This window comes from Miniopterus schreibersii (genome assembly GCF_964146895.1).
Source record: "Miniopterus schreibersii genome assembly, chromosome: 2".
Lineage (NCBI taxonomy): Eukaryota > Metazoa > Chordata > Mammalia > Chiroptera > Miniopteridae > Miniopterus > Miniopterus schreibersii.
Window position 1 is genome coordinate 180,166,416 of NC_138102.1, and position 12,730 is coordinate 180,179,145.

Here is a 12,730-nt window from a genome sequence, read left to right on the forward strand (position 1 = left end):
TGCAAGGGGAGCGGACAGGGATTAGTTTAAATGTACTATGTGAGTAGCCACCTTCTAGGTTAGAAAGTCAGCCCACTGGACAACGTGCTGTGTTTCCCTCCAGAGAATGTCCAACAGTTCTACAAATATTAAACATAAAACACGAGACAAAATCCCCAGGTGAGAGCCTGGGCTCGTTCAGCACTGACCAGAATGTACACTTTATAGGTGTTCTCCAAGGGAAGTGATGGGTTGTGCTCCTTACTGCAGCCTCTGTGCCTATTGGGGTACCCAGCACACAGTAGGTGCTCAACAGGTGTGGTTCAAAGGATGAACTTGGCACCCACCGGGCAACCTCTCTTCTAGTCCTGATGGCCACCCTCTGAGGTAGATTATCATGATCCCTGTCACAGACAAGGGAACAGGCTCAGAGGAGTGGGGACTTTCCAGAGGCCACAGCCAGGGTGTCGTACCACAGACTTTGAATTGGTTCTACTAACTCCAGAGTGCACCGGCTGCCTGAGTGACTGAGGGGGCTGATTTCTTTGTGGGTGGGGAGCCTGCAGAGTGGAGCTCTAGGCTGCCTCAGTCTCTCCGGAGCTCTGGATCTGGGCACCAGGGGACCCAGGACTGGCTGCCCTCCCAAGGATGCCGAGCAGAAAGAATCAGGCTGAACCGCCAAGAAGACACGCAACCTTTAATCACGCTGGACAAGCAGGGCAGGGGCAGACGGGCTGGGAGTGGCTGTGCAGCATCGGCCTTCGCACTTGGTCAGGCCCTGCCGCCATCACCAGCACTTAGCTGTGGCTCCCTTGGCTATAAGTGAGCACCAACCACCACCGGGCTCCCTCTTCCCGGAGTCTGCATAAGCACCAATGGCTGGAGGCCACCTCCGTTGAGGGAGAGGGTCAGGCCACCTGGGTTGGGGGAGTGGAAGGCTGAGGGCCACCAGGCTGCCCTACCTGGGAGTGGGAGAAGGGACAGAAAGCCTGATGTCCCTTGCTTGGCCTGGACCTCTCTTGGCATCATGGCTCAGAGGAGGGTCCTCCGACTGACCTGAATGTTACCCGCTTCAGTTCCCCAGACCTGCTGAGGGGTCCGAAGCCTGGAGCCTCTGCCTGGCATTTCCAAAGGCCGCACCAGGCCAGAGGAGACCCTGCTGGATCTTCAGCACCTTAAAGCTAGAAAGCGGGGACACTGGGCTGGCGGGATGGTCCAAGGAGGGTCAGAGAGCACCTGGGACAGATATCAATGGCTAACAATGGCTAGGAGCTTGGGAGAACTGAGGCCCAGGAGCCTTTGGCAAGATGGGCTGAGCAAGGTCTTGACGGAGCCCCAGGACAGCAGGGAGGGGGTGCTGTAAGGACAGGAGTCCTCACAGGTGACCATACCAGCTACATGGGAAGCTATGGGTCTGGAATCCCTTCTCCAGGGGCTCCCTCACTCTTGCCCTGACCAAGGCCCCTCAGGGGGGTGCTTTAATAACGGGCATTGAGGAGGAATGAGAGTAGGCAGAACCACCCCCCCACCTCAGGGACCCTGTCCTACCAGCCTTGGGTCATGAGGGGCCATGGTGTCTGAATGCCCGGAGCCCAGACTTATGTGACAAGAGCACCATGCGTTTCTCTGGGTCGGGTCTCAGAATCCTCTGTGTCTGATCCACCCCAGCTTTCCCAGGGCCTGGCACAGAGTGAGCACGGTGAGTGCTGGATGAACAACTAAATAAACGGCTGCACAGGTGGGAGTGCAGATGATAGAGAGAGAGTGAGGGAGGAGAGGGAGTCCCAGAGAAATGAGAATGTTTAAGGATGTTGTGATGATTCTAGAATGTTTAGAGGATTCTGGAATGTTCAAGAAGTACTAGAATGTTGTGAAAGTTCTAGAATATGGTTACTCCAGTGGGGCCCACAGACCAGCAGTGTAAGAATCACCCAGAAACTTATTAGAAATGCAGAGTCCTGGTCCCACTCCATGCCTACCTGATCAGAATCTGCATTTTAGCACAGTCTCCAGGTGACTCCTATGTGCATTCAGGTTTGAGAAGTACTGGTCCAAAAGGTTGGGAAAGGTCTAGAATATTTAGGTTAGACAGCTTCTCAAAGTATGTTCCAGAGAGGAGAGCACCAGAAACAGACTGGGAGGGAAGGAAAGAAGAGGAGGGCTCCCCGGAGTGCCAGGCCCCACGGGCCCACTTTACAGAGGTGCACACTGAGGCCCTGCAGGGGATGGACCACCCCACACGGGAGCTGCCCCAGTGCAGGTACTAATCGTCCTCAGGCTTGATGAGGTGGCCACTGAAGGTGATGTAGATGTCCACGTCGTCGCTGTAGATGGCATTCTCCCGCTCCCGCTTGAAGAGCCGCACCCAGACGCGGTCGCTGGGCGCCAGGGCCAGCATCACACTCTGGCTCTGCATGATGCTGCGGTCGCTGGGCTGCGCATACAGGATGACGGCCGCCTCCTCATTGTGCATGACGTGCACGTAGGTCTCCTTGAAGTTCCAGCTGTGCACGTTGAGGCTGAAGAAGTAGAGGCCACCCAGGGGGGCGACAAAGTGGCCAGCGGCCACGTCAAAGTGCCCATCCGGGTTGACGAAGACCGTGTCAAAGAGCAGTGGCTGGAAGCCCTCGCTGCTGTGCAGCGCCGTTTTCCGGCCCACAGAGAAGGCTGAGAAGCGAGTCTGGCACGGGCTGCCAGGGCTGCCCACCTGCCCCTTGTCACCCTTGGCGCCCTGCGGGCCTCGCTCTCCTGGGGGACCCTCCCTGCCCAGCTTCCCAGGTGTGCCCAGCAGGCCTCGGTCCCCTTTGTCACCTGTGGGAACAAGGGAGAAGTCAGGGCAGAGAAGCCAGGCCTGAATGAAGCGGGTGCCTACACTTGTTTGCAGAGGGCTCTGCTCCTGCCCAGAGAAGAAAGGCAGAGAAGAAGCCAGCATTTGTTGAGTACCTACTGCACACCAGGCATCGCCCACCTGACTATTTCCACTCACAGAGAGGTTAAGTGGCTCACCCAGGGTCACACAGCTCAGTAGCAGGAGATGCAGGACTCCAACTACAGTCTGTCTCCACACCTGCCTATCCCTGTCCCCTACCAGCAGGGAAGGTCCCTCTGAGGCTCTAGGAAGTCAGGCCCAGCCTCCCACCCCGACCCAGGGAAGGGAGATGCTGCACACAGCCACACTCCAGTGGGGATGGGGAAGTGCAGGGTGCACTCTGCATGTCTGACCCAGAGAAGGAACCAAGGAAAATGCCTCTGCCCATCTGGAGGGAAACACCCCAGTTAGGAGCCAGGCAGCCCTTGGCTGGCATTACATTCCACTGTGTGACCTGGGCCATTTCATGACTGGGATGTTGGCTGTTTTGCCTGTATCTTGAAAAGCATCATGCCAACCTCACTGGGGTGTTCATGAGCCCTCAGCAAAATGCCGCATGGGAAAGCGCTCTGCAAACTGCAAATACAAAGCAGATGGTTCACCCAGAGCTGCTTGGCCCAGCTCCACTGCCCTGGGGTCTAGCAGCAACTAACCCAACCCTCAGGCAGACACACCCCCGCCCAGCCCTTGTTCCAGGCTGACCTTGAACACAAGAAGCAGGTGGCCACCTATGTCTTGAGAGACTGCTTGAATATTTCCCTGCTGCCTGTCACAGAGCCTGAAATGCACCATGAGCCACACCCCTTTCAGTGAACTGCATGGCCGGCCCTGTGTTTTCCTGGGGTCCCCTAGGACCATGGCAATACTGGAAAGAGTGGAGGAAGGGGCCAAAAGGAGGGTACAGGACCTTGGAGGAGAAGCCTGGAGAGAAGGGGGAGGAGGGGAGGGAGTCCACAGCTCTACAGAGGTCTGGCTCAAAGGCTTCATTGGAGAACTGCCTCATCATGTGCAGCACAGTACTTTACAGTTTGCACAGCAATGGCTTCACCCAGCCCCAAGGGAAGAGGTGAAGAGTGGTTACAGGAGGGGGTTACCTTCTCCTTTGTACTAACAGGGCAGCGAGCCCAGGGAGGGAGAGACCAGCCTGACCCACACAGCAAGGGAGCCGAAGACCTGGGGCTGGGACCTGTGACTCCTGAGGCCATCCAGGTGCCTTCCATGACAGCACACTGCCCACTTGCCCCACAGGCAACTAAGCTGGCCCAGGAGCAGTGACATGGGGTTTGGGGGGAGGATAGTGTAGGAAAAGTACCATCAGGATCCAGGCACCTCCTCGGCCTTACACAGAGGGCTCTATGAGCCTTGGGGAAGCTGTGATTTATTAGGTGGCAGGGAAAGGGGGCGGGGGCGAGGAAGGTAAGTGTCCTCACCCAGAAAACCCAAAAGACAAGAAAGGTCTCAGACACCAGCCCACACCTGGCTGTGGGGTGGAGTGGCTCTGGGGAGACCCTAGGGATAGATCCCTACTCTACCCCTGACAGCTGTGTGACCCCAGGAGAGCTCCTCCCCTCTCAGAGGCTCAGTTTCCCCATCTGCAAAATACCAACCTTGGGGTTGTTGAGAGCAAAGATGGAAGTTAAGGATGCCGAGGGCCTGACCCCAGCCCAGCAGAGCACAGTCCCCAGCAGCAGAAGCAGCTTCCTTCAGGTCTGACTTAGAGGACAAGGAGACAGCGCTCACCTGAATGGCCCCAGTGGCCCTCCACAGGTCTCCCTGCTTCTACCCTTGTCCCCTGACATCTAGACTCCATGGGACATTAGAGGGATCCATTTGAAACCTAAGTTGGATCAGGTCTCTCCTCTGCTCAAACCCTCCCCTGCTCCCCATCTCACTCAGAGAAGAAACCCAAGTCTGATCTGGGCCCTGTTTCATCTCCAACTTCAGCTCCTTCCCTTGTCTGTGTTCCTTAAAAACCCCAGGCCCACTCTTACCCCAGGGCCTTTGAACCTGCTGTTCCCTCTGCCTGGAATGCTCTTCCCCAGATACACATGGTTTCTCCCTCACCTTTTCAGTAAGAACTCACCACCCTGTTTGATGGGCAATGTGCCCCTATACCTGCACTCCCGATGTCCCTTACCCGGCCCACCTTGTCATCTCCATGGCATTTACTACCATTGAACATTCTGTCCCACTAACTTGGGTAATATGTCTATTGCTGTCTGCCTCCCCCACTAGAATGGAAGGAAGCTCAATGGCAGTAGGTGTTCCTGTCTGATTTGTTCATGCTCCGGCCCCAGAATTCAGAATAGTCCTGACACATAGAAGGTGCTCAATTAATGTGTGAAAGAAAGAATCTGTAACCATTTTCTGTCCTGGTTTCTCCTACTTCCTCCACCTCACCTCCCCAGGCCCAGTAAGAGACCCTCATGCCCTCCCTGTGCCCGACCAGGCCAGGCCAGCCTGAGCCATGCATGGGTACTCACCCTTCAGGATGGTAATGTTAATATAGGGCCTGACCTCAGGCAACACATATGGAAGGGCAGATGGAGAGGCAGAGGACACATCTGCAGCATCGGCAGGGGCCAGGGGGTCCTCAGAGTCACAGCACAATCGGCAGCGCCCAGGGGGATTGGAGGTCACAGCTTCCCCAGAGGTGTGCTGCTCCGTGGGGACCCCAAACACCAAGAGAAGGAGCAGAGGCACTGTCCAGAGAAGGTCCGTGGCAGCTGTCCCCATGGCGACCTGGAGCAGGGAAGGAGGAACAGACACTATATTTAACTTAACATCTCCACTGTGTCCATGCGCGGCACAAATGCTGCCACCCACAGCAAGTGCATTCCTGACATAACTCGGGGAGGGAGCATCAGTGCCCCCATTTAACAGACAAAAACACTGAGGTTTACACAACTTCAAGGTCACAGAGACTTGTGGCAGGGCTGGGGGCTGAGTCTCCCAGAAGGAACCCAGTCCCTGGAGGCTCTGCCACACAAGGTCCCCAAAGAAGGAAGCTCCTCTAAAGAGCCACAGCCAAGAGCAGAGGAGGCTCCTGGGGGACCTTTGCTGGGGTGGTTGAGGAAGATGCCCCAGCTGCCCCTGTGTCATAACCACTGAGACTGTAAGATGTTCTTCCCACACTCCTACCTCCCTCTGGCTTGCTTTCTGGCCACTGACAGGTCAGAGGGCCCTTGGGACAAACAAAGGATTCTGCAGGCTTGCTCTTTAGGAGAGGCTTGAACACAATGGTCCTGACAAAGGAGCTAGGAAAGTTCGTTTATTCTAGCAGGCAGGTAGCAACTTCCATCAGAGAAAACGCACGGGGTTCTGCATGGTGGTGGTGGTATTATATTGTTGAGCATCAGGGGTGGTGTGCTGAGTCACAGGCTGCAGGTCACTGCTGGCCTACACAGTGCCTTCATGCCAGGTGAACAAAAGAGAGTGCACCGCTGAGGTGGGAGCTGGGAGCTGGGAAGGGCTGGTGTCAGCCTACCTCCCCTCATAATCTCTGTGCAGTCAACAACCCACACCCCGGTTCACAGATTCCCTGCAGGGAAGCCTCAGGCGAGAGTTAAATCATTGGAAAGTGGTTGTGTCAATCATATTAGACCTGCCAATCAGCTGCCAAGGTGGTAAATTGGAATTAAGGGCAGGAGTAGGAAGTCTGGAAAATTCAAAAGGATCAGAGAAGGCCAGGATTTGTGAGGATCCATTTTGGCCTTGGCAAGAAAGAAGGGTCCAGAGTTACTGGAGAGGGGCAGGAAGTAGCCTGGACACCAGCCTCTGGAGACAGGCCGGGGCTGGGTGGGCAGGAAGCCGGGCAGAGCCTTTGAGGTATCAGCAGTCTTTGGGGGCTGGTGCGGAGTTATCACAGGATCAGAAACTCGGCTTTTGAAACTAGACTGGTTTTTACACTTCTGGCGTTTCTTTGTTTATTTCCTTTTTGCTCTCCTTTAACATTTAGTACAATTCAAAAATATTTTTCTGTGGTTAATACATGTAGAGAAGGTAAAATTATTATTTTAAATGCCATCTTATCTCTGCTGAGCACTGTGGTAAGGTCTAGGTTTTAAAGGGGCAGAGACCCTCCTTTGAACATCTTCCCCTCCCTGGGGCAGGCCAGTAGCAGGAGAAGGGGGGGTGCCAGGCAGTCTCTCGAGCCATCACCCCCTCCTGGAGGTGACCATTCCCAGCTCCTCTCTCCCTGCCCTGCTCTGGTGTCCTGGTTCTGCTCAGTAAGGGAGGTCAAATCCATACAGATCAACATCCTCTCTGTCCAAGATTACCACCTTCACCTTTCATTTGTAAATTATACATCTAAGGGGTTTTGAGAAAGGCTGAAAGTCCCCCTTTTTCCTGGCCAGAATGCGACCTCATGGGAAAAGGTGAGGCCTTAGAGTCAGACTTGAAATCCCAAACTAGTTAACAAGCTGTGTGACCTAGGGCTCGTGGCTAACCCTCTGGGTTTCCTGTTCCTTGACATTTACAAGATGACACCCTAAATGCAGGGAAGTTGGCTGACCTGTAAAAGACTCTTAATAAAAAGTGTGTTCCTTCTTTCCCAACATGACCTCCTCCCAGTGCCTGCCCAGGACAGTGCAAGGAAGAGCAGAACTTCCAGAGCACCGGCTGGGTTTGGGGACCTTTCTGTTGGCTCTAGCCAGAGGACAGTCAAAAGTTCTAAGACATAAACTGTGATCTGCCGGGCAGGAAGCAGGAAGCAAAGCAGCCTTTAACAAAAGTAATAATAATGACAGCCTGGATCACTGACTGGCCAGGGAGGAGGGTGCCAGGCAGGGAGTATGAGGGACCATGCCATTGGGGATGGCTAGGGGGTCCCTACTGCCTCCGCTTGGGAGCTGGGATCTCTCCAGGGTGGGGGAAGGGCCAGACCCTTAGAGTTGAGCTGGTGTGTGTCCCAGCCGGGGTGGGCACAAGCCAGGAGCAGCAGGGAGCAGCCCTTCACCAGGGGCTAAGGTCTCAGTCACAGGAGGGAATGGGGAAGGGAGAGCCTGGAGGGGCTGGCCAGCGGCAGAGGGATAGTACTGGGCCTGAGATATGTCCAGGAAGAGAGGAGGGAGGAGAGGAATTCCAGCCTCTGACCCCAGCCTCCTCGGTGGGCGGCCCTGCCATGGGAAATGCAGGACCTCCATCACTCACCCTGTGTCCTGCAGCCTCGCCCAGCGGCTCACAGACCCGGAGCCTCGGGTCAGCTTCTGGCTCCTTGGCCCATGTCTGCAGTAATAACTTGTTGCTGGCCCAGACCCCCAGGCTTAGCCGAGGAGGGAGGGAGTAAGGGATGGAGGCAGGGCGAGAGGGAGGGAGGGCGGAGGGAGAGGGCTGAGCTGGCTTCCCACTTCCCCTCCTCCCTGCTCCCTCCCCTCCAGCTGCTGGGTTCTACGGAGATAATGGGAGCTCTGGATTGCCTTTGCTTAACTCTTTGGTGGTTCGGTGGGGTCTTGTTGGATTCACAGACCCAATAAAGTTAGAGCTAGAGGGATCTGAGGCCCCTGATATGCTGGCAGGGAGATTGAGGTGGGGAGAGAGGGGGGCAGAAGCCCCTTAAGTTGCTCAGGAAGGGTAAGCAGCTCTGGAATCCTGCTGCCAGGGGCCCTCCAGCTTAAGCCGAAGAGTGGAGAGGGCACAGGCAGCTCCGCAGCCTCAGGTTCAAATCCTGGTACCACAGCCCACTCACAGGTGTCTGTAGAACTCCAGTCCCCAGCCCCAGCCCTGCCAGTCACAGGGGAGGCTTGGTCAAGGTTTGCTGCTGGGGTATCAGGGTGGCAGCCAGGTCAAAATCCCACCCCAGTGGATGCTGAAGTCCTCCTCCTCTGCCTAGAATTCTGCCATGATTGATTCATCCTCCTGTTCTTCTAGAGCCAAGGCCCCTGTGGAAACAACCCTCCAGAAGGCCACAGGAGGGCAGCCTATATACTATGCCCCTGGTCCTGGGCAGGGTCCTGCCTCATTTTCCTTCTGGTTAGGCTGCGGAAGGTTTAAAAAGGCTGCAGCCCCGATTCTCTGCAGCCAGAGAAGCCTGTGCCTGCAGCACCCTCTCATTCTACATTTGTTGAGTACTTACTGCCTGGGCCAGGCCTCTTCTTTGTAGGGGCTTCCAGTACCCAGAGGGTCTTCACATCCATGATTTCAATGAATCCTACCCAGCCTTGGGAGAGGGAGCTGGCATAGCTGGCCCTGGGTCACACAGCTAGTGAAGAGGAGCCACAGCTCTACAGAGCGGACGTGCTCTCCATCTCACTGGAGCTCCCACGCTGGCACCATGGGCATGGTTGTGGGCAGAGGCTGCAGTTCAGGGTCTGTCAGGAGCGAGGAGGTACATGATCACCCTCAGGAGGCGCAGGAGTGCAGAGATCTTAGGGGGATTTACTGAAGTCTGGAGTTTGGGGCCTTGAAGCCACCCAGCCCTCTCTCACAGGTGAGCCAGGTGTGAAGAATGGAACAGCTGCTGGGCTATGTGTCCTTGACCCGCTCTCATCTCTGGGCCTGTTTTTTTATTTGGGGGATAACCAAACAGCCAACTCTCCAGGCCTGGAGGGACTCCTAGATATGATCTAATCCAATTCCTTAATCTGTCCCACAGGGCCACTGTGACCCAGGGAGGACAAGTCTTTGGCTCAAGGTCACACAGCAGATGGGAGTCCAAGCTGGGATGAGAGCAAGACTCTCCCAAAGGCTAGCTCGGTGCTCTTCTTCCTCCCAAACCCACTTGGAGCCCCCAAGCCTATTTAGGGGCCCAAGGGGGCTCAAAGGAAAGCAGATGGAAGGACTATGGCTTCTGGGAAAACTGTCAGGTCCACACTGGCTGTGCCCTCTGTGTGGCCCTGCCCCAGGCAGCACTCCCAGGGCACAGAGCCAGGGCTGCAGAGGGAAGGAGCCAAGGGGAGTCACCCTCCCGCCCTCCCCATTCTGCTGCCACCAGGAAAAGAGCTGAGTCAGCAGCACTGGAAGGGGAGACAGCTGGGTTTTGGCTTAGGAAGCCTAGCATCTGAGAAAAGGGGGAAGGGAAGGGAAAATGGATGGGAGCAGCAGGATGGGAACACAGGAATAGTTTTGTCAGGGCATCTTATGTGGCCAGCACTGTGCTCTGTGCCCACTAAACTGCCCCTGCGCAGGGAAAGCTGCTCATCCCACTTCATGGGTGAGGAGGCTGAGCCCTGGAAAGGCACTTGACTCGCCAGGTTCTAGGGCCAGCTCCTTGGGCCCCCAGCCACATCGATGACCCAGAAAAGGACCCTTTGTCCCCCTGGGTGCAGGGCAATTGTCTGGGGGCAGGGCAGACAAGAGAGCAGGACTCAGAAATATTATACTCTAATATTTTTCCTCCCACTTGAACCATGCCTAAAATCCCTCGGTCTCCCGGTCATTCCAAGGATCTCCCCAGTAGGCCAGGTAGACAGCGCCGGCGCTTGGGCAGACAAAACGGGCTGATGTCTCAGCTCCACCTCCTTCTCGGGGTGTGACCGTGGGCATGTCCTCCTACGTAGCTCTGAGCCTTGGTGTCTCTGGGCATGAGGGACATGAGGAAGGCAAGGCCCCCCGAGCGGCCTGTGGGACGCCCATGGGGGTGCTCTATCCTGGCCATCCATCAGTGCTTCTCGGTTAAACTCTGAATGTGGGGAGGGGCTGAGCCCACTCTCCTCGTGCACACAGATGAGAAAAATGAGGCAGAGGCTCACTGACTCTGACCCAGCTCCTAGCCATATCCACCTTCCAGCCCAGGGTTGGGAGAAAGTTTAAAAATAGTGACATTTAATACGCGCTTACAACGCCGTGGGAACCCTGCGTGTATTGAAAAAATGAAATGTGTGCCTGTCAGAAAAGCGAGAGATCCAGATGATTCCTGGAGTCAGCTGTGGGAGTTGTGCGACTGGCCAGCCACTGACTCAATTGTTCAAGGACAGTAACCAATGAAGAAGCGAAACAAAGGAAACCGTGAGCGCCACCGGCTGGGGAGAGGACGGCAGCGCCTGGTGGCCGGTGACGCTCACGGCCTGGCACCCACCCATCCCACCCACGCCACCCCCTTCTTAGGGAGCTGAGGGGGAGGGGAGGGGAGGGGAGGGGAGGCGAGGGGAGGGGAGGGGAGGGGGAGGAAGGGGGAGGAAGGGGAGGCAGAGCCACTGGGACGCGCCAGGGGTTGGCTGGGGCGCCCATTCCCTCACTTGTTCCTCCAAACCCCACTCGCCGCAAAGTGGGCACAGGGTCCCGTGGGAACCTCCCTCTCCCATCAGCGGGCTCGCTGGGCTCCCTAGTTCTACTGAGCCCCCTCCTTTGATTAGCTGGGTGCCTGCACTCTCTGGACTCAGTTTCTCCATCCTGGGCTCTCTGCAACCCATGCCTGACCCAAAGGGTGTTAATCCGAGTTGGGCGCGTTATCCCACTTTATAGAAGGGAAAACTGAATCCTCAAGAGGCCCAAGAAGGAAGGAGCCAGCGCCGCCCCAGGCCCTCCGGACTCTGCGGTCACAGAGCGGAAACTGGCCCCCTCCCCGCGGCCGACTAGAGGCCGCTCCCTCGGCGGGATGAGGGGAGTGAGTCCTCCACCCCCGACCCGGGGGCGCCTCCATCGTGACCCACCCCGTCCCCAAACACTGGGAAAAGGCTACCGCTGGTCGCGGCCACGCTGGTCACCGTTTAGGGCTCGGCTAAACCCGACCCTGGCTGCCGGGACTCCGCCAGAGTGACGCCGGGATGCGGCTCTGCTCCCGCCTCCGGCCTCAATCCCGGAGGAACAGCTGCGGCGCCGAGAGGAGCCGAGCAGAACCGAACAAGGCCGAGCCTGGCCGAGCAGAGCCCAGTGTCGCCGAGTATTGCCGAGGAGAGCCGAACAGAGCCGAGCCCAGTGTCCGGCCGAATATTGCCGAGCCTGAACGAGTGGATCCGATTGGGGACGAATAGAGCCGAGTCCGGCCGAGCGGAGCCGCGTCGGGCTCCACGAGGCGAGATGGAAGTCCCCGGCGCCCCCTGCGGGCCACAGAGCGCAGCGCTGGCCTCGGCGTGGCCGGTCGGCGCCTCCGGATCCTGCTACCGTCCTATGGAGCCCACTTTGTGGATGAGGAAACTGAGGCTCCAAGAGGTTCCCAGGCTAACCCAAAGGCACGCAGAGCCGAGAAGTGGTGGCGCTGGGGTTGGAACCTGACTATGGCTCACTTGCCACCGTAACGGGCATTGTGTTTGCTTTGCCCGCCTCCGCAGTTGCTGCCCTTGGTTATGGCCAGAGAGGAGAGACCCGCCCTGCAGGAAGAGCTGAGACACCCCTGCTATTACAGACGGAGGAACCAAACAGCCTCTGGACATGTTGACCAGCAGCTCCCATGTGCAAATATTGACATATTTCCTGGTCATTGAAGCAGATAGCGGGGCAGAGAGGCCACGTCCCAGTGCAGGCCTCATTTCCCCCCTTTAACCAGATGGCGGTAGAGGACATGGGCTCCTGCCTGCCTGCAGGCTGTGTCCCCCAATGCCTGAGCCAAGACCTGAGGTGTCTGGGACCCTGGAGAATGCCAAGTGTGGCCTGGGCACTTTCTCTGAGCCTCCAAAAAAGTGAAGGTTAGTCTTGCCCTCCACGCTCACACACACACACACACACACACACACACACACACACTCACACTGTGTGCCGGTCCTTCACCCCTCTGTGCACAAGGCCTGGCCTGCCAAGGCTGCAGGGCTTCCTGGAGAGTGGCCGGGCCTGCAGGAGGCAACTGAGGTCCCACGGGGTTGGCATGGGCAGGGCCCTCTGCCCAGAACACTAACGCTCAACCCTCTGCTCCCCGTGCCTCCCCTCCCCCGCCACTGACCCTCCCCACATTTATGCTCCCCCCAGAACACACTTCCCTTCCCGCTCCACTGGATAGTGACATAGTTA

The 12,730-nt window shown here is 57.0% G+C and overlaps 1 protein-coding gene across 2 annotated transcripts; it reads right to left on the reverse strand.

The window, feature by feature from the left end:
• Positions 1-661: 661 nt before the first annotated feature.
• On the reverse strand, positions 662-11,595 carry C1QTNF6 (C1q and TNF related 6). 2 transcript variants are annotated; one of them, XM_081130743.1, is made up of 4 exons: positions 11,469-11,595; positions 8,925-9,159; positions 5,332-5,590; positions 662-2,790 (listed from the first exon to the last, which is right to left on the reverse strand). In XM_081130743.1, exons 3-4 carry the CDS (start codon positions 5,582-5,584, stop codon positions 2,243-2,245), a joined length of 801 nt encoding a protein of 266 aa, XP_080986869.1. In that variant the 5' UTR covers positions 5,585-5,590; positions 8,925-9,159; positions 11,469-11,595; the 3' UTR covers positions 662-2,242. The 2 variants fall into 2 exon arrangements, with proteins under 2 accessions (XP_080986869.1, XP_080986868.1); XM_081130742.1 differs by lacking the exons at positions 8,925-9,159; positions 11,469-11,595 and adding an exon at positions 8,003-8,087.
• Between the last annotated feature and the right edge of the window lie 1,135 nt (positions 11,596-12,730).

Excerpts from the sequence above, each read along its gene's own strand:
- C1QTNF6 (XM_081130743.1), bottom strand. The coding sequence starts at position 5,584 with ATGGGGACAGCTGCCACGGACCTTCTCTGGACAGTGCCTCTGCTCCTT. Across the intron at positions 2,791-5,331 it reads TAACATTACCATCCTGAAGG|GTGACAAAGGGGACCGAGGC; the intron begins GTGAGTACCCAT and ends TTGTTCCCACAG.